Below are 20,095 nucleotides of genomic sequence, written 5' to 3' on the forward strand. Positions count from 1 at the left end.
CCCACACACGAACACACGGAGGCGGAACACCACTGAACTCCCACTGACTGTCATGTGCACCTCAGTTTGCTGCTCTGGAGAGAGGGAATGCCTGAAGCACACCAAGGACAGCTGAAACCATCGCCGTGGCTTAAAGGGGAATCCGCCAACTGGAAAACAAAATAAAAGCGGTTTCTGCCCATGTCTGCGTGGGCACATCCCCGAGTCACGTTCTCACGCCTCTCCTTCAAAGTCAAGATTCCTAAACATGAAAACTGGAGTTGGGGGGAGGGAGGAGAGAGAAAAGGAGGGAGAGCGTCATCAGTGGGGCTGTTGCCCCGCTCGTGGGACGGCGCCAGCAGAGAGGAGCTGGTTCGTGTGCCGCAGCCCTCGCCGCTTGCTCGGCATTGCCGGCAAAAAAAAAAAAAGCCGTAGGCACGTGCCACCGCTCACAAAGGAGCACGGCCACGTTCCCACACGATCCTTTACCTCTTTCCTCCCCAGATTCAGACTGTTTCCGTGCTCATAGTGAGAGCCTTCCACACGGGTGTTTTTGATATCTCATCCGAGATATTAATCTCCGAAGGATCAGTCCTGCAATAAATATTTGAGACAGCAATCCGTGACTGCGGGAACTGACGCCACCCAGCGCATCAGCACCAACAAGAGGAACAGGGGGGAGGAGAACCAAAGCTGCGCATAAGCACAGCGGGTTGGGCGGGAGGAGGAGGTTTGGAAGGCGAGCCGGAGAGCCGCAGAGCTACAGCTCTGTGCAAAGGCTCTGCACAGAATCCCAGACTGGTCAGGGCTGGAAGGGCCCTCTGGAGCTCCCCCAGTCCCACGCCTGTCAGAGCAGGGGCACCTACAGCAGTGGCACAGGACACCTCCAGGCGGGTTTGGAATGGCTCCCGAGTGGGAGACTCCCCCACCTCTCTGGGCAGCCTGTGCCAGCGCTCTGCCGCCCGCCCTGCCCATAAATTTGCTCTTCCCACCAAGCTGAGTGCATGGCGCTGGGATGCTCAGCAAAGAAACATGGAGAAAATTCTGCCAACCCACTTCAGGCTAATCTTGCCGGGGGTCCTGCTGCTTGGTGGGGCTTTACCTGTCGCTGCTTGGCTTTGGGATATCCGCGCTGCTGGTCTTGCCCACCTGCAGCCGAACGGAGTTTGCAGCAGCAGCTTCCATCATCTCCTGGGACTCCTGACATAAAAAGGGACAAATCAAAGTTCTCTGTCTATGATCGAAGTGGAGATAAACTAAACACCCAGCAAAACCCAGGTGCTGCCCTCTCCTTCTGACCTTCTGTTAGCGCAGCCGGGGAAGGACCTTTCACTCCAAACATTTTGGGGGGGGTTAAAACCACCCTTATGAGCAAATCTTTCCATCATAATTATAATGTTTATTATAAATGGCACCTTTAAAAATTATACCGCTATTCAAGTGTTAAGCTCACTGCTAATTTAAAAACAAGGTTATGATGCGGGATCCAGGCTGTCAGGATCTATTTCTATTGAGTTCGGATCTTCCCCCAACATTTCAAGAGAAGCTGTGACGGAAAGAGGCAATCTCAGAGCCCGAGGGAGACATCCAGCCCCGAGCACTCAGCAAGCATCACCTCTTCTTCTTTGGCTTCATTTTTGGCATCGGCCAACTTCTTCCTGCTTTCTGGCATAAGGTCATCCAAAAAGCTGAGCTCCCGCTTTGAGAAGCAGAAGTCCATCACTTTCCGGACAAACACGAGAGCCAAAACCTTCACAAAATAAGAAGGAAGAGGGGGTTGAGGTGTGAGATGATGCTACATTTCACTCCAACGCTGCAAACGTCCCACTGCCGAGCGGCACCGGCTCTTACCAACATGGGAAAGATGATGGCAGCACGGGACACCTTGATGGCCCAGAGCAGGACGAGGCAGATGAGCTGGATCAAGGTGAAGAAATGCACCTTCCGCAAGGGAACGTGCCGCAGGTAGATGAAATCCGGCTGGTGTTTTGCCGGCATCCAAAAGAGCTTCAAGCGATCGAAGAACTGCAAAATAAAAGCGGAAAAGTTACCCCTTGGGGCTGCGGAAAGTTTCCGGCCCTGTTGGGACGTGGAAGGAGTTTTCAGGATCTCGCGTGCAGTGAGAAATCCTGGATCCCACTTTGTTCCTCCCGGGAGCAGCACCCGTTTTCCCTTTGCTCCATCTATAAACCAGTGTGTCCATGAGAGCTGCCCACCAAATTGCAATTATTCCACATTCTTCTATTATAGAATCACAGAAGGGTTTAGGTTGGAAGGGACCTCGAAGACCAGCCAGTCCCACCCCCTGCCCTGGGCAGGGACACCTCCCACCAGCCCAGGTTGCTCCAAGCCCCGTCCAACCTGGCCTTGAACACCTCCAGGGATGGGGCAGCCACAGATTCTCAGGGCAACCTGCACTGGTGCCTCACCACCCTCACAGGGAAAAATTTCTCCCTGATATCTCATCTCAATCTGCCCTCTGTCAGTGTCAAACCATCCCCCCTCGTCCCCTTGCTCCCCTCCCTCATCCAGAGTCGATCCCCAACTCTCCTGGAGCCCCTTTAGGCACTGGACTCCCCAGAGACTTCTCTTCTCCAGGCTGAACGCCCCCAACTCTCCCAGCCTGTCCTCCCAGCAGAGGGGCTCCAGCCCTCGCAGCAGCTCCGGGGCCTCCTCTGGCCCCGCTCCACCAGGTCCATGTCTCTCCTGTGCTGTGGCCCCAGAGTTGGAGGCAGCACTGCAGGGGGTCTCCCCAGAGCAGAGCACAGCAGAGGGCACAATCCCCCCTCGCCCTGCCGGCCACACTGCTGATGCAGCCCAGGATGCGGTCGGCCTTCTGGGCTGTGATCGTGCATTGCCGGCTCATGGTGAGCTTCTCATCAGTCCGTACCCCCAGGTCCTCCTCAGACCATCTCACCCCGCCTCCCTGTTCTTCTATAAAAATATATTTTTAATATATTCTATTCTTCTGTTTGTTATTTGGCATTTCTCAGCCCACTCAATCCCCCAGTGAGGATTCCCACCGGCAGTAGAAATCGCCTTCGCTTTGCACTGAATTCCCCCATTTTCACCACACCAAACACTGCCCTGTCCCAAATTGTGACGCAGAGCGCGCTGAACTTGCCTGGTCCTCCCGCCCTACGTACCTCCTGTGCCCCCACCAATCTTTTCCTTATACAAAATACTTTCACTGCCTGCTTTTGGGGAGGTTTTCTCCCACACCACTGCTTTTTTCCTGCGTCTCTGGAGATGACACAGCAGGGAGCTGCACGCTGTAAGAGTCCGTACCTGAATCCCTCTGAGTGACGACACGCCCATGTAGAGAAAGACACCGTAAAGCACAGGCATGGGTATAAACTGGGAAATTAAAAAAAAGAATGCAATAATTTATTTTTTTAAATGCATTTCCAGTATTACTGCTCTCTTCTAGAGGCACTGCCTAAAATTGCCTAAAGCTTTCCAGTTTCCACAGGGTTAGAGATGTTTCAGCTCTCAACACGTAGAGGTTTTGTGTGTGTGTGTGTGTGAGTGAGTGAGTGAATGCTCTGCTTTAGGCAGAGCATTTAGTTACGTTTCATTAGAATAATCCTGTTTTCCTGAAAGGTTGGAGGAAAATAGGTCATTTCACCCATGAAACTGTACGCCACGTTCTGTGACGGCTGAAGAACATTTCTACACATTTTTGTGGCAACATGCAAAAGCGAAGTGCCTCCTTTTAGCCTAGAGCTGCAGTGACTTTGTGGGAGGAACACACAAGGAAGCCCACGGGGATGATTTTGGTGTGTTTAGCTACTGGGAACGGCTGTTGGGAGGCATTTGGGGGAGCAAATTGCATCCCATAAGGTGCTGCCTGCTTGAAAGACAGCAGTGTACTGGTCTGAATCCGCTTCGTTGTAACCCATAAACACAGGTGGGCCTGAGAGACACCTGGGAATTAAAGCAGTTGTCCTGCTCGCTTGCCTCGAGGACACCAAACTGGGGTGTGAAGGGCTGGAAAGCGTAACTGAGGCTGGTTCCCACCGTGGGCCAAGCCTCAAGGTTTGGGATCGCCTCCTCCTCTGCTCCACACCTACTCAGGCCTGGAGGGAGGGGATGGTTTTTGTCAAACCTCCAAAAAGCTCACGCTTGTTGGGCGTTTTGCATTTTCCTCTTACCTTTAACACCGAAGTGAAGAAGACAGAGCAGCCCATGAGCACAAAGATCATCAAGCCGGTGACTCTCTGCTCTCGTATCCCCAGAAACTTGGGTTGTTCTCCTGGAGCTGAGCAGCCAGACTCCACTTTGAGGCTATTGACGTGGGTGATGGACAGGACAGTCGCAGCCACAAACCAGGGCAGCCCCATCACGGAGCACACCCCGAGCATCACGGCCACCATGAAAAGGTCCAGGTGGTACCCGCATCCTTTCTGTGGGCAGCAAAACAAGGAACAGAGCATCCCACAGCACAAGAGCGAGGACAACGTCGCGACTCAGACTCAAACCCTACTTGGGCGCAAGTCACCCTCTTGAAAATTTAAGAGAAGAATTGGCAAAAATAAGGATGGATATGGTCTTTGCGCAAGCACCTTTCGTGAAAATCTGGCAGGGGTTCAGACCAAGTGGATTTGGGAGGTTTGTGCAATAGCTACTTCTCAAACAAACAAAAAGACTATTTTCATTCATAAAGAAATTTCTACTGCTTGCAAGCAAGATGTGACCCCGAGTTATCCCTGGCAGTGCGTCAAAACAGTTCGTTCCCCCAGCTCCTGCTGGCGTTTTGAAACAAAAATACGCTTCTATAGTGCTCGAAAATTAATTTGCTCCTCCAAAAGATTGCTCATCTGAACTGCCCTCGTTTGCTCCCTGTGACATCACTAATCCAGCAGAGCATCCTGCCACACAGCCTGACATTGTCCCAAACCAACGCCTTCACAAAGCACTTGGCATAGGAGCTTCTCCCCACACCTGCAGCCCAGAGTGGGGTGGGGATGGGGTCAGCTCTTGCAGCCCCTTACCTTCAGCTTGTGCTCCTTCCTGTTGACAATGACAGACGTGATCTGCTGGTCCATGAATATCAAGATGGTGCAGAGCAGAGCTGGGATGGGCGCGGCCAACACCGTCCACCAAGGGTTGGGCCCTATGGGGTTGACCAACCACCCGCGGTCGTCTCTGGTAGGCTGCAACAAAGCCAAAACACACATCAGGATCAACTCCCAGCCCAGCCACTTCACTGGCTTTGATTTTCCTCTCCATCGCTGTGCCGCCTCATCTCCTGGCCCTGCCTTCGTGTCACCCTCTCCTACGGGGTTCAGCAGTGCCAGCGTCCTCGTCGCAAGCACCTATAGATACTTCTGTAGGTATCAAGTTTTGGGGCTGGCGTCTTCTTTCCAGAAGGAAACGATGCATTCGGAGGTGGAAGAGGAGATAGTAACACCACCAGCATCCCCAGACTCAGCCCTGTCCTGTCCCAGCATCACCTTGTGGCATCCCCAAGGGCTGAAAGTGGCTCCACACCAAAACACCCCATTACCTTGAACATGTGGGGGACGTGGAGCTTCGGCGACGGGATCCCAACCAGGAAGTCAATGAGCACCATGACGACGATGGTGAGGAAGACACCAAAGTCACTTACTGCGGACCGTACCTGGGGCAAGAAAGCAGAGCTGAAAGGGACAGCACAAACGGGGCCATACCGTGAGATGGAAAAGTTAAAGACGTCAACAGCATTAAGGCTGGTTAACAAATTCCCACCACTCTGAGAAGATGCAGCCAAATCCCTCGGTTAGATACTGTTGCTGTGTTTGTACCTGCGAGATCTGGTGTCAGGCAACAAAAAAAGTTTAATTAGGTGGAAAAGGGTGGTTTAAATTCAAACCTTAAAAAAAAGCCAATAAATATTAAAAAATAAGGAAACAGATGTCTGCAACTACAGCTGCACTCACAGCTACAATGGGAATAAAGCACTGAGGCATCATTTGCTCCTCAAAAGGAAGAAACAGTGTCCTTTGTGACTTTTTCTATGGCAGTTCCTCATTTGAATCAACTTTCCATTTGAGCATATAAGGCACAGAAGGTGAAAAAAAAACACAAACAAAAAAACAACAAACAACCAACTTTGGAAGACCTGATTTCCCACTGCCTGGGCAAAAAACCGCTCCGGGGCAGGTCGCGAGGCAGGTGGGAAACACTACGATCGTTTTGCACTCCTGGAAACGAGTGAGGGACATCCAAGTTTGGCCTTCAAGGTCAACATTTCCCAGTTTGACCAAGCGGTGGCAAACACTGCTTAGTGCTCCGGGAAAGCCATTTTGGGAAATGAGTGTGGAGACTGCTGCTGGCCACCGTCTTCTACCTACTCTGGTCGGGAAGTAGCGGCTGGTTTTAAACTTCTTCAATAAGCCCGACAGGACAAAGGTGGAGAAGAAGAGGATGCAGCACCAGAAGAGGACATCGGGCGTGTAGGGGCCATCGTGTCCACAGGCAGGTCCACGAAACTCTCCATGCAAATACCGACATTCCTGGGGAAACAGCATCAGGACACAAAGGTAGTGCACATGCGGCAAGGAAACCTCGGATAACTAGGGGGTTTGAAGGATCTTGCTCCAAGATCCGTGACCTCGGGACTAATGCAGCTAGCGGAGATTTATATTTAACGATCAACAGCAGCTGAATAAGTGACACACGGAACTACACAGACAGCGGAGAGAGGAGATGTGATGGGACACTGTACCACAGACCCATGGCACATCCTCCGCTTGAACGGCAGGTAACCGTGGCTGAAGAAGACACCAGAGGGGAAGGAAACACTGGAAACTCTTGGGGAGAGTGAAAGAGGGAATGGGGAAGGAGGGCTAAGACAACAGTGACAGGAAAGGAGAAGAGACAAATTGTCCTTTCCCAGGGGCGGGCTCACAGGACACGGCCAAGGGGGGTGAAGATGTCCATAAGAGCGTCCCACCCTGTGCCTGAGCTCTGCTTCCAGCAACAACGGCCCAAGGGGCTGCTCAGACATGCAAGTTTATGCACGTACCTTCAGACAGCGCTGAGTAAGAAAGCAAGGCCTGGAGTTACTAGGAACCAATTAAGGAAGCTAATTACAGCCTTCAAGCATGAACTGAAGTCCTCCAACTTCTCCAATAACCAAAGCACCCACTGAACCTTGCTCCCAGACAGAACCGCTGTTCTGAGGATAACAGTTATTGCCCACCATGTCGGGGATGAGGTGGACTCTCCTTCCCAGGCCCAAGGGGGTTAAACACACTGAAGTAATGACTTTTCAGAGCAGCACTGGCACAGTTGGAAGCCCATCATCACCTGAAGGGCTCTGAGCTTTGCACCAGGCCAGTGCCCCTGGACCCCGCGGCCGCAGCACGAGGAAGCAGTGACTCGGGGCACTTACAGTCACCGTGAGGTTCTCCCAGGTGATGCCAGACACATTGATCTTGTTGCTCTCCCAGAACTGCAGGGTTTCGTTGCTGGGATGGGTCGGTGCCTCACACTTACAGCTGGGAGGAGAGAAGCCAAGACAGGGGTGAGGGGAAGGCGATGGAGGTGCAGCCCTGAGCTCCTGCCAAGGGGCAGCGGCGTTTTAGGAGGAAGAAACCCACTAGGAGATGGTGAGGAAGTCCAGCTTGCTGTGCGTGTGCACAGGGTAGGTCTCTCGCAGGTGACTCAGCTTCTCCAGAGCCTCGTAGATGAAGATGATGCAGATGAGGGAGGCGAAGGCTTCTTCGGTGAAGCGGGTGATGTAGCACACCAAAGAGCTAGCATCAGTGGCCACCAGCACTACGCAGAAGAAGGCGGTCCACAGACCGATGCATGCCCGGAGAGAGAGATAGGAGAGCGCGTAGTCCCTGGGAAAGCAAAAGAAAACGCAGGGTGGAGAGGGCAGCAAGAGGCTCCGAGCCGTGCCTTCCTTCGGGGAAAGTCGGCAGCAATTCAGGAGCGGGTCAAGGCTGCGGATGGTAAATGCAGTTTCGACAGACAGCCTTGGGACTGCAGCACAGGGTGTGGGCCCGCAGGAGAAGAGGCTAATTAATCCTTATTTAACAATGACCTTGTGTTAATGCCTCGGAGGCTAATTGAGGTCAGGTCCCTGTTGTGGAAGGTGGTGTTCTCCCACATCACCCCGATGCCCTAACAGCGAAACCGGCTGGGTTTGCACCCAGTTACCTGCTGCCAGCAAGTTGGGGCTTCATAATAAATTTAATTGCAATAAGGGGGTTAATCTCCCATCACAGTTGCCACAACAAAAAGACTGTCATGGAAAATATCCATTTCACATGAAAAGCTCCTGCTTTCTCAAAAATCATCAAAACATTGGACCAGAAAACTCTTTGGATATGTGGGTAAAATATATTTCCACTTCCAGCAAAAATCATGCAAAAATGTGCCCGAGTTTGTACTGAGAGGAAAGCAAATCTTCCCTCATTCCCAAACCAGAGTCATTTGTCTCGTCTTCCCTGTGCAGCCCAGCTCGGGCATCCACATCCTTGTGGTTTCTCCTCCTCCTGCTCTTTCACTTTAACCCTAAAAACCCTGAACCACCCATCCATCCTTCAGAGACCGAGGGCTCCTGCACCGTCACATACTAAAGCAGCAGCGCGTGATGTCTGTGACACAGAAGACAACTTCAATCTACCAACTACCACTAAGAAAAACATCTTTTCTCCATCCCTGCCTTCTTCCAAAGGCGCTCGCAGCACCTGGCCGCAGCAGCCAGCCTTACTTGCAGAATTTGTAGAGGATCTTCTCGAACACGAGGACGGGGCCGGTGCTGCCGAGGATGGTGAGAGGTTGGCCAGCAAAGAGGGAATACACCACGCCGGTCATGGATGCGCCCAGCAGCGACTCCATGGCACTCTGTCCGGGGAAGAGAGGCAGCAGCGAGTAATTAAATCATTAGGGGGAAAAAAACAAGTGCAAATTCACTGCAGCAAGGACTTTTGCATGAGTTTTGTCCTCCCCCGTGCCACCCAACAGAGAGAGGTGCTCACTATGTGGCCGTTGGTCGCCTCCCCCAGCAGTCCCCCGAAGGTGATGATGGGGGACATGCAGGCACAGTAGAGGAAGAGGAAGGACGCCAGACACTGCAGGCTCAGACCATCCCGAAAGTCACTCCAGAACCAGGGGGCTTTTCGCTTCACATCCCGGATCAAACCTCCAAAGAGCCTGGAGGAAGGAAAAAAAAAAACCAAACCATTTTCGTGGAAGACAGCGTTAAGTTTTCTTGGCTGAGGAAGGACAATCGCAAGCACAGAGTAACTTCCATTGCTAAAAAGAAGTCTCCTTCTCCCATTTTAGCCCCAGTAGAAACTGAGGCATATGAAAAAACCCTCCAACAAAAAGAAAAGGAGACCAAACCTGAGAGCCCGTCCCCTCTTATTGCAACAGTCCCTCACTTTGAGAAGCAGCAGAGCTCTACCTGGAGGTACTTACACATCTGCTTCCACCCCAAAGCAAGAAAACCTCTGTGCAACCACACTGCAGCTGAGCCCAGCTGCCCAAATCTCCCACCCACCCAGCCCAGGGGACCAAGCTGGTAACCTGGAGCCCCTTCACTGACCCAGTTAACCCCAAAACTCTGCTAGAAGGGAGGTGCGCACTCAGATTTTAGGGGCAAACAGAAAAACACCCCACCAAACTATTTCAGTTCACACCTTCCTGTCCGCTCCAGTTCAGGACCGCTGTGCTTCTCCGGCTTGCTGTGAGAAGCGCTGTCATCGAGAGCTTCTGGCACCTTCCTTTTTTCCTGTTAAAATGGAAATAAGATAAAGATATGTCTTTGCAGCCACTGGCTTGTTTTGCTTTTTGGGCTGGGTACGTGACCTATGAATTTGGGCCCCTGAGCAGCACCCCCAGCCGTGCTGCCCTCCTGCCCATCCCCCTCGTGCCTCCTTCTGCTGCAGCACCCACCTGCGAAGGGACGTTTTTCGGGGGCTCAATTCGGATGGAGGGATCCCACTCTCCTGGCGGCAAAACCATGACCTGATCCAGAAACTCATCGATGCCAGCCACCAGGTCAGCCCGGTTCTTGGCTTTATAGGCAACGTCGTGGAAAACCTGCCGTAGGAGACAACCTGGTGAGAGCATGACCCATCTCGGATGTCCTAACCAGTGCAATAAGCTCTTGGCTAAATGCAAGGTCATTTCCCCCAAATCGCCTGATGGAAGTGGCAGGAAATATTCCCCCCAAAGCAAAAATCTGTGCATCACAGTATTTGTAACCATCTCCACCAGGCTCCCGTCCCCCATGGCACACCACAGCCTTCTGCTTCAAGAGAAGTTTCACTGGCCCTGGCAATGCCACCACTGGGGACAGCGTGCTGGGGACCCTGGGGAGAAGGATGAGGCGCGGGCTGCAGCCCAGGTGGGATTTTAGCCTCCTGCAGGCAGCTAAGAGAGACAACAAACCCTCTTCCTCACTACTACAGAGACAGGGAGAGGTGAAGAAAGCCCAAAAAAATGACCCGGAGATATCTCTTATCTTGTCACACCTCATCTGTCATGATAGTAGCCATGGACCTGCCGATCTCGTGGTACTGATGGGCTTTTCCTCCTGGTCCAAGCAAAACAAACAGGAACCTAGGCAAGAAAACCAAAATGAGAGAGAAGAACATGGCCTCACTCAAAGGGCGCCCAAGGAAATCCCTGGGAGCTCCCAGCCCAGAGCGTGGCTCCAGGGGGGACGTGTAGGCTCACTGACTCCGGTGATGAATTTGAAACGCATCAAAACCAAATGCAAATTTGAGTTTGGGGCCAACTTTCATTAAAATTGGCCAATGGGTTTAAAAGCTCCAGCAGGGAAGGGAGGAATGAAAGCACAGAGATGTGGGTGGGAGAAACGTGCTTGCTCCCACTGGCTGTGTTCTCGAGACACCCAACTGATACGTGCAATTTGGTGTTTTGTTGTGGTGGGTTTTTTTTAAATAAAAACTTTGCGCTTCTCATTCAGACCTCGTTGGGATGGGAACTTCCGTCATGCCCGAGAGGAGGACAGCTGGGGTCAGGCGGACAAATGCCACGATGGGCTGGCGAAGGAAATCCAGCTCTCCTACGAGCACGTTGCACGCTTCAGCCCCGGTGGGAATTTTCTTCATGAAGCGCAGCTCCGCCTGGGCACGAGAAGGGATTTTCAGGCCATTACCCCAAAAGCAAAGCCCACAGCACTCTGCAGAACACTCTGCAGCCAAGTTTGCAAGAGCAAATCTGGCCTAAAAGCATAAGAAAGCTACGAGTGTCTCACCTTGCTTAGATCCATCGCATGGCTGTCACGGTTCACCCCATTTTTAGCTTCTGCAGTGGTGGGAGATGGATGAGGAATGAGTGTTTGGGTTGGGAGGAGAAAGAAAGACACTGAGAAAGACAGGCAAGGAGCAATCGGGACACTTCTCCTTTGCCGGGAGAAGTCTAATGGGGCCAAAGCCCTGCAGAAACCTTCACCTGGTGCCAAAGCCTGGCAGAAACCCTCACCGGGTACCAAACCCTGCAGGAACCCTCACCTGGCTTGTCGAGGGGAAGGACGTCTAACTGCTTCTTGCTCATGTCAGCAAATGAGCAGACGATGGGGAGAAGGTTGTTTCTTTTCTTCTCGTTCTGATGGTGATGCTTCTTCAAAAGCACTTCTCGAACTTTCACCCGCATGCGCTCATCAAACCCCGCGGACTGCTCTTGCTGGCCCAGGATCATATCTGGAGATGGCAACGGGAAACGAAGCCGTCAGAGCAGAAAGTCCCCAAGCCCCGACCCCTCAAGCCCCCGGCGAAGGCTGCGCCACGCAGGATACCCTAACGCGGGCTCAGCCTTGCTTAGCAAGATGTTTTAACGCAGTTCAGCCTTTGCAGCGAAAGGAAGAATTCTCTTTTGCTAAAAGCCATCATCAAAGTGCTTATTCATCACTCCGCTCAGATAATTATTCCCAATCCTAGATAATGACATTTTTTTGCCCAATCTGGCGTTTCTAGACAGACTCTCTAGACTCGACACATTTCAACAAATTATAAGCAATCTCTAGCACAGGCTTTCCCAGAGTTTCCTTTGCCCACTGACTGCAATTTGCCAAACACAGGGAGAAACGTGCTAATAACGGCTCCGATTTCTCCAGCTCTTGCAAGGGCTGAATGGAGACCTGCCAGTCAAAGATAATTTCTCCAAAGCCGCTTTTTCAATTAACTTCAATTATCTTCCCCACAGAAATATGCTGCTTGGTCACCTGCCATATAAACTCTGCCTTTAAAGCTCTTAAATCCTGGATGTTAAGGCAATAGGAAAAAAACAAAACAAAGAACGGGAGGAAACAGCTTGTAGTAAGTAGCTTATTTAAGGAGGTTCAGCTCTTACGCAGACTCCATGTTTCTGAGAGCAGCCTGCCAAGCCCTGACACTCCTTTCTGGCCAGAGAATATTCTCTAATCGCCTCTCTGACCCCACAAATTGCTTTCAAAAGGCTCCCATACTGGGAGAAAAAGCTGATGTGACTGTTGTACACCCAGTCTACATCCAAAAAGCAACCCACGATTTAAAAACACCGCGCGACTTCTGGAAAAGGATGTGCCATTGGGGCAGGGTTTGATACGGGAGTGAAGGGCACCACGGCAAATTGAGCTCAGCCGTTCCCGGCGGGACGCAGCGTGCTCAGTACCTGCGATCTCTTCGATGCTGTTGGCACAAACGTCCAGCAGCACCATCCCGTTGCTGATGCAGCTCTGCAGCTCAAAGAGGCTGTGCAAGGACAGCGTGGCCACGTAGGGCTTGCTCCAGCGCTCGCCACCATCTTCCACGTCCTCCTCAAACTTCAGCCACCTGCGGACATTGGGCACGATCAGCCCCGTTGCAAGAAAACAGCCTCAGCTCTGCAACCCCTTCGGTGCAGCTACGGGGCGGCAAGAGGAGAAGGCTCCGCGCATCGGCACCTGCAGCTGCAAAAGCTTCGCGTTCCAGACAGAGGAAGGCAGAGCCCACGGCCGCCACTGCAGCCGGCGGCAGGGATTTACCTTGCCGTTTCCTTCCACTCGGCATCTTCACCCGCCTTCAGGAAGATCTCATCCAGCTCGGTGAACAAGTGGTGGGGAACATGCTGCTCGTCCTCCTCGGTGCTGAGGATGAACTGCACCCGCTGGGATGGGGTGTCTGGGGGCAGAAGATAAATCCCGTTACCACACCTGCATTCGACCCGTCACGCTCACACGCAAAGTGGCCATCGATCGGCACCAGTTCAGCCCTAAATATTGGGCTAGCCCCTCTCCCCCAGGTCTGGCCAGGCTTGCACAGAGCCACGGAGAAGGAGAAGCATCTATTGCACCTCTGCATAAGGACGGGCCACTTTCCTTCCCCACGTTTCCATTTTTAAAGGCAGGATCCCTCTACGGAAGACCAGCCTCAATCCATTATGCCTTCAACTGCCTCCCAAATAATGCCACTTTCCCTCAGAAGAACAGCAAACCACACAAATCAGCCACACGGACCTGCTTGCAGAGGACCCCGGCACCCACGCAGCCCCGAGAAGGCTCGTGAACACTGCGGCGGGACTTACAGTGGTAGCCCTGCTCCATTGGGGCACAGTCCTTCTCCCGTTCCTTCTTCCGATGCTTCTGGCGGTGGGGTCGGTGGTGCCGGTGGCGCCGGTGGCTTTGCCTCACCAGCGGCATCCGCACGCCCACGGACAGGGTGCGGTGGCCTGCGAAAAAAGCAGTGTTCGCATCACTCTCGATATTGCGGAGATGGTTGATGCCGCTGCCACGATTAAACCAGCGCATCCATCCCAGGAGGAAACACCAACTTCTCTTCATTTTAGTTTCACTGCATCCCTGAATGTCAGAGACATCCTTTTTTCCAAGCCTGTTTTACTCTAACTTTGCAACAACAGAGCAACAACAAGCGATGGCTCCGGGTCACCTAAAAGTGCCCTGAAAATATCAACCCTTGTCTAAAATTCCAGCTTTGGCTGGACAACACTCAGACCTGCTCATTAAGCAGCGACAGAAGGTAATTATTTTTAAAATCTTTGTATGGCACAAGGCAACAAGAGGAGATCCAATCAGTCCTGTGATAATGAAGTCTGGAACAAAAAAAAAAGAAAATCACAGCCCTGTGTCTGCAGCCATCAAATTATTCTCCTGACCTCTCCAAGCCAAGAGCAGCCTCTGAGAAAACAAGCTGGGAACTACCAAGCTCTGTGGCCAACGCTCACACCGCAGATGCCATGGGGGCTTTTTCCCCTCTGTCTAAAAGCCATAATATTAAAACAATGTGAAAATAACTGTGCTTGTTTATTTAGAAGCACGCCACGTTTCGCTGCAGGTGATGCATACGCTGAGCACAGGACGCGGCAGGGACTTAGCGCGACGGAAAAACGCGTGGGGCTGGTGGCACCTCTCCCGACTCACCTTCCAGCTCCTCCTTCTCATAGTGAATAGTGACAGCGGTGCTCGTTCTTCCCTGGTCAATCACCGCCTCCTCGTCGTGTCTCTGTTTAGTGAGGAGAAGAAGATACAAGTTGGGACCAGGTGAGGAGAGCTCCCTTACGTCCTCCCAGTCATCACCCATCCCTGCGGCCACGTGAGCCCAAGAGCATCACACGTCTGTGTGTCTCCTCCTCCAGGCACAGCCCTAAAAACACAGACTTGGAGGTTTTTATTCCCATACCCAAATAAAACCACCTGTAATGTCACCTGTATTGTATATACCGTGAGTCTGGAAGGATTTACTAAAAGGGGAGACAGTTGAGTGTTTCAAACCAAACCCAAACCTCCTGCTTCGTTCTTGTGGTTCCTTTCGAAAAATTAAAATTAAAAAAGGGATTTCCAAACTGGGGGTGGAGTGGGGTGGGGGAACCCAACTCCACACTTTTGAGCACAGCCAGTTTCATTCTCCAAAAGTGATACCTGCAGGACTCACTAGATGGCACTTGGCCACAAGACATGGCCACCATCAACCTCCAAAGGCCCTCAAGAATCTGCAAGGGTGAAGCTTCGACTTCAGCCCAACCAGGCTCGGGCTTCTCTTGCTGCAAGCCTGCTTTCCACACAAAACTGCGTTTTTCTCCTCAAAAGAAAAGCCAAAGACTAACAGCTAATGCCCTCCTTGGCTGAAATACCACTGCCAGCGCTGCACAAAGAGCATCTGTGCCTTAAAAGCTGAAGGAGAATTACAGGCGTTCTCTTCTCCCCTTGCCCCTGGGCTGGGGAAGGGCATCACCGGGATCACCACGCTCAAAGAAATAAAAACCCAACCACGTCTCACACTCGAGTCGCAACTGCAACTTTGAAAGGGCCTCCAGGAAACACTTCTCTTTAGAGAAGAGCAAAACACCAGAAATCTGCTTTTTATCCCCCAAATCCCTGCTTCGACTGAATGGCATAATCTGCTGCCGCGCAGCAGCGACACTCGGAAAGCTCACACCTCCCGCTCACCAGTTAATTTAATGAGCAAAAGAAACAAACGTTCCCATCTGGGAATGAGTTTTTTCTGGCCCCCGAGTACTAATTTCAAAGCCGACTTGCTGCGACCTCCCCGCCACCTCCCGGCACTCGCCCGCGTCACCCGGCAGCCGGATTATGACGCGCCTGTGGCTTTCCCGTCCTCTCTCCCACGCCGATCTCCACCACCCTCCGTCCCTTCTTAGCAATGCGTCTACTCCCCTCCAGATTTACCGGAAAAAAAACTCAAAAACCCAAACCCCATCCTCAGAAAAGGCACGGGACAAAAGGGGCTTAATCAAATCGCTTTAAATGGCAATTTTAGTAAAATCATTACTTAAGTAAAACACCAATTTGAATTAAATCGCAATTTAAGTAAAATCGCCACCGAAATAAAACCCCAATTTGAATTAAATCACTGTTTAAATTAAATCGCAACTTAGATACAATCACAATTGAAATAAAATCGCAATTTAAATACAATAGCGAGCTTGAGTGTGTTACAGGGGTGTCAGAGTGGGAATAAACGGAGCGATTTGGGCATCACAGCTCCCCAAATCCCCCCCGAGCAACATGGGGAAAGTCTGCTTCTCTCTCAGAAACCATTTTGGCTCCGTGCTCCCACCCACGATGCTAAACCTGCCCCCGGCAGGGCACAAAGCATCGTCCCCCTGCATCCTTCCCTGCTCTGGCGACATGCCACTGGGATTTTGGGAAGTCTCCCCCCCTTTTTGGGGGATGCGCAGACCCTCGGCACAGCCCTCCCACCTGTAACTCTTCCAGAAGTGTCATTTTGGGACGCTCCTCCTGCTTCATCCTCAAGTCGGTCACCGGTTTTGGGGGATAACTGAGCCTCCAGATCAATCAGAGGACCAAACCCTCCGACTGCAGCCCAGTGACTCCCAGTCTGCACCATCTCCAGCACATAAACAGCGACCGTTGCTGGGATCGGAATGTTCAGGGTGACCCCGGCAGTTATTTAAAGCTATACACCCCAATACTGATCCCGCTTGGAAAACTTAGCGGATGGGGAGAAACCTGCTCTGTTTTGAGGAAAAACTATCCAGAATAGAGAAAAGGGGTGGAAACGCTGCATCTCGGCAGGGCAAAAGGTGTTACACAGTGTTTGGGTGTATTTGAAAGCCCAAACTGCCAAAAGACCACGTGAGGCACAAACCATTGGGGAAATGCCCGTTATGGGGCAGCCCTGATCTTCATCAACATTTCCTGCATCAAATCAGGGTGTTTCAGGGAGGTCTCCCTTCGGCACAGCCTCCGTCCCTTCGCGGCTTCCATAAACCCTCGTTAGCCAGACCAAGTCCTACGCCGTACGGAAATGTCCAGGGAAGCCCCATGTTTTACTCTCCTCGCTTCCGCCAGCTATCTCCAGCCCTACTTTATGTTCCGAGCGGAGCTAATCCCTCATTTCCAGCCTACAGATTCATTTGCTGTCATGAACTTCCTCCCCGGCGCTGCTCAGCACAAAGGTTGACAGCCCCGGCTCGCCCTGAAAGGTGACATGGGATGTAAAATAACACAGCGAAGGAGGGTGACAATGAGGTCTAATCCGTTAAAATCCCATCGGGATCCAAGCTCAGATCTCTGCTGCTTTTTTATTATTTAGTATTAAAGCTTCAGGCGCAAATACAGGAGAAAGAAGCCAAGCGGGTCCGTGGCAAGACACTCCGAGAATCCCATCGCCCTTCCCCAGTTGTTGCAGCAGAAATCGCGGCAAACCTCGCACAGAGATGCCACCGAAGGAAACGGTGCCACTCAAAACCCTCTTTTTCCCAATTAAGACACCCAAATGGACTCAGAAAGGTTATTTCATTGAGGAAATCGCTGGAGGATTTAAGGATTTAATAAGTCTATGGGATCTGTGGACGCGTGGGCTTGGGATGGGATGGAGCAGGATGGAGAGATGCCTCCAGAAAGCAAATTATCCTATCCCAGGATGGGTACCAGCACTTGCAGACACTTCGCCTTCCCTCTTTGTCCTTCTCCGCTGCTGCCAGGCGCCTGGAAAACATCAAATCATCGAAACTGGGCTGGGAAAGGGGATGGCAAGCTCACTTTTGAGTTTCGGAGCAGAGTGTTGTTCCCTCTCAAGAAAACTTCTCCAAATTATTATTTTGCTGCAGGGTTTTTTTTGTCCCAGCAGGAGAGAGAGGGACTTTTGAGTGTCCTGCCTCAGTTTACCTGTCTCAGTGCAACTCCTCCAGTTAGAAAGAAAAATCTTTCCCTGGGGGAGCTTTGGTGTAATTGAGGATGAGGAAAAGCACAAAGCAGAGGTTCAGGTCCGGCTTTGAGTCCTCCCGGTGCCAGGGGAGGCCAAAAGCATCGCACGAGCAGGCAAACTTCCCATCTCAGCCCCCTCATTCCGTCACTCGCAAGCTGGACTGGCCACCAGCAGCAGGAGGGAGGATTGATGTAATTAATCTCGCACAAAGTGTAATTAATAACACTGATCCCAGTGTTATAAGGGGATGAGGGGCCAAACTGGGGGAGCTGCTCTAGTGGTGGAGCAGGAGACCCCCCTCCTCGCCCCTCTCCATCTCCATCCTACCCAGACGAAGCCACCGGTCCTGTGGCTCCCTCCTTTGCTATCGTGGGGGTCAGCACCGTCCCCTGCAGGGACCCCTCCGGCTCCTGAGCCAGGATTTGGGCTGTGACGGGGACTGGACCTGGGAGAGGACACATCTCCAGAGCCCCAAAGTGGGGCTGTGAGGGGGGGACACATGCAGGTCACAGCTGAGCATCACCAGGACGTGACCGTCTTCCCTTGCTGGCAGAGACGCAAATTCCTCTCAGTCTTTCCTGTGAGCTGTAATTTCAGGGCAGATTAATTAATTCCCCACCTCTCGTTTGCCCCCAAGAGCACCTCCTGCAGCTGGGTCCCATGGGTGCAGCGGGGGGGCGGACAGGCCCTCCCCCGGGCCAAGGAGATGCAGAAAGAGGGGGGGACCACCCAGCCACCTCCTGCCTGCACCCCAACACCGGGCGCATCCGTGCAAGCGCCCGGTGGGACAATAGCTGAGGTGACCGGGTGGCATGGGGCTCTGTGGGGACAGTGGCCTTTGTCCCCCTGCTCTGAAGGGCCACAGCATCACCAGGGGGTCACATCGAGATGCGGAGGAGGGGGGGTCTGGTGGGGAGACCCCCAACAGGCATTGCCCAGGTGCCTTCCTCCCCTCCTCACATCCCTCCCGCACCCAACTTGGGTACCCCTCGCCTCCCCCTTTGAGCCCCCACCCCTCTGCCTTGCAGATGCCTTGCTGATGCCTTACACCCCCTTTCAGCGGCCTGCTGTCCCCCCTCCTTGCACACCCCCAGCACCCTATTTTAGACACCTACCACCCTCCTTACCCCCTCCAACCTTGCAGATGCCCTTCACTCCCCTTTCCATGGCCCTCACAGCCCCTTGCAGATGCTTTGCCTCCCCCATTCACCCCCACCCCCTGCTCCCAACGTGTTTCCCCCCAGCCATGAGAAATGCCGCAGTGAGCAGCCATGGAGCATCCTCCAGCCACACCAGCGGCACGGCCCGCCCGGGGGTACCAGGCATCGCCCTCCCTGCCCTGGTGCCGCTGCCCCCCACCTGACAGCTGAGGATCCCATCGGCCCGTTGCTGCTGGTGGGCATGGCGGGGCTGGGGGGGAGATAATTGCTTGATAACGATACTCTTAAGACATCCAAACAAAACACAAACAAAAATCACTACGATCACAAAAATGAGTAGGTTTCACAATAGGCTTTGCAGCTGTCAGCTCAGGGCAAACTCAAAGCCATGCAAGATTTTGTTCAACCATCCGACTTCTATTGCCTCTCGTAGATTTCTGCCATCCAAGTAGAAAACAAATTAATTTTTCTTATTTTCTCTTTTGACTGATTCCCTGTCCAATCAATACACCAAGGAGGAGATCGCGTGTAATGCCATTCTCCGTGTTCTGCCGTCTTCCAAACTGAAGGGAACTGCATTCGAGAAAGTGCTCGAAAGCCCAGCAGTTATCGCCTCTGTTTTGGACCCGCGCTTCAAGGAGATGCAGTTTCTCAGCCCCAGCCTGAGAAGCGAGTTGCACCAGCCAGTGAGAACCACGCTGTTGTGGGTTTGCAACCACCAGTCCCCATCTGCCACCCAGTTTGGGGTGCCAAACTCAGATTCCAAAGCCACGGGCGCAGATGCCGGCAGCCAGCTGCCTGCTCGCAAGGACCCATGCGCCAGCGCCCCGTCTCAGAGTAGCTACGACATCCTTCTGGGGTAGGACCCGATGGAGAGCATGCCCGAGATCCACCAGCAACTGGAAAACTACATCCTGGAGCCCCTCTGCAAGCGCAGCACCAGCTGCTGCGCTGGTGGAAGAAGAACGAGCATCGCTTCCCGGCCGTGGGGCGGCTGAGCCGGCAGTACCTCGCCATCCCCGCCACCGCCCTCCTGCCAGACCAGGCCTTCGCTGCTGGGGAAAGCGCCCTGGAGCATCGGTGCACTGTCCTGGTGCCGGAGAATCTGGTCCAAATTCTGTTCTTGCATCCACATTCTGATTTTTTAGAATCAATGTGAAACAGCAACAAGACTTGGAACAGGAACTGGCACGTGGAGCCCTTCCCTGGGTCAGTGGGGGGTTAAATCGACCCGCGGGGTTTTGGACACCACAGTTAGATAGGGTGCCGGGTATTTTTCCCAAACTCCCGCCTTTTTGGCATCGCTTGGGCAGCACCGGCAGT

General features: G+C 52.7%; 1 protein-coding gene across 1 annotated transcript in view; it reads right to left on the reverse strand.

Annotated features, from left to right (window-relative positions):
- Positions 1–1,077: 1,077 nt before the first annotated feature.
- LOC309684025 (electroneutral sodium bicarbonate exchanger 1-like) overlaps positions 1,078–20,095 on the reverse strand; it is a gene marked incomplete at both ends in the record, with an annotated part of 195,900 nt that continues 176,882 nt past the window's right edge. The window contains 22 exons of the mRNA XM_082499989.1: positions 1,078–1,179; positions 1,595–1,729; positions 1,831–2,004; positions 3,268–3,336; positions 4,134–4,385; positions 4,974–5,135; positions 5,489–5,602; positions 6,315–6,476; positions 7,358–7,463; positions 7,566–7,811; positions 8,687–8,820; positions 8,955–9,129; positions 9,618–9,709; positions 9,874–10,020; positions 10,455–10,542; positions 10,915–11,072; positions 11,204–11,313; positions 11,460–11,648; positions 12,598–12,758; positions 12,950–13,085; positions 13,489–13,632; positions 14,342–14,423. Coding sequence (XP_082356115.1) covers positions 1,078–1,179; positions 1,595–1,729; positions 1,831–2,004; positions 3,268–3,336; positions 4,134–4,385; positions 4,974–5,135; positions 5,489–5,602; positions 6,315–6,476; positions 7,358–7,463; positions 7,566–7,811; positions 8,687–8,820; positions 8,955–9,129; positions 9,618–9,709; positions 9,874–10,020; positions 10,455–10,542; positions 10,915–11,072; positions 11,204–11,313; positions 11,460–11,648; positions 12,598–12,758; positions 12,950–13,085; positions 13,489–13,632; positions 14,342–14,423 — 3,138 coding nt within the window. The remainder of the gene's footprint in view (positions 1,180–1,594; positions 1,730–1,830; positions 2,005–3,267; positions 3,337–4,133; positions 4,386–4,973; positions 5,136–5,488; positions 5,603–6,314; positions 6,477–7,357; positions 7,464–7,565; positions 7,812–8,686; positions 8,821–8,954; positions 9,130–9,617; positions 9,710–9,873; positions 10,021–10,454; positions 10,543–10,914; positions 11,073–11,203; positions 11,314–11,459; positions 11,649–12,597; positions 12,759–12,949; positions 13,086–13,488; positions 13,633–14,341; positions 14,424–20,095) is intronic.

The sequence above is a fragment of the Vanellus vanellus genome, assembly GCF_965231255.1.
Source record: "Vanellus vanellus genome assembly, contig: HAP1_SCAFFOLD_68, whole genome shotgun sequence".
NCBI classification, from domain to species: domain Eukaryota; kingdom Metazoa; phylum Chordata; class Aves; order Charadriiformes; family Charadriidae; genus Vanellus; species Vanellus vanellus.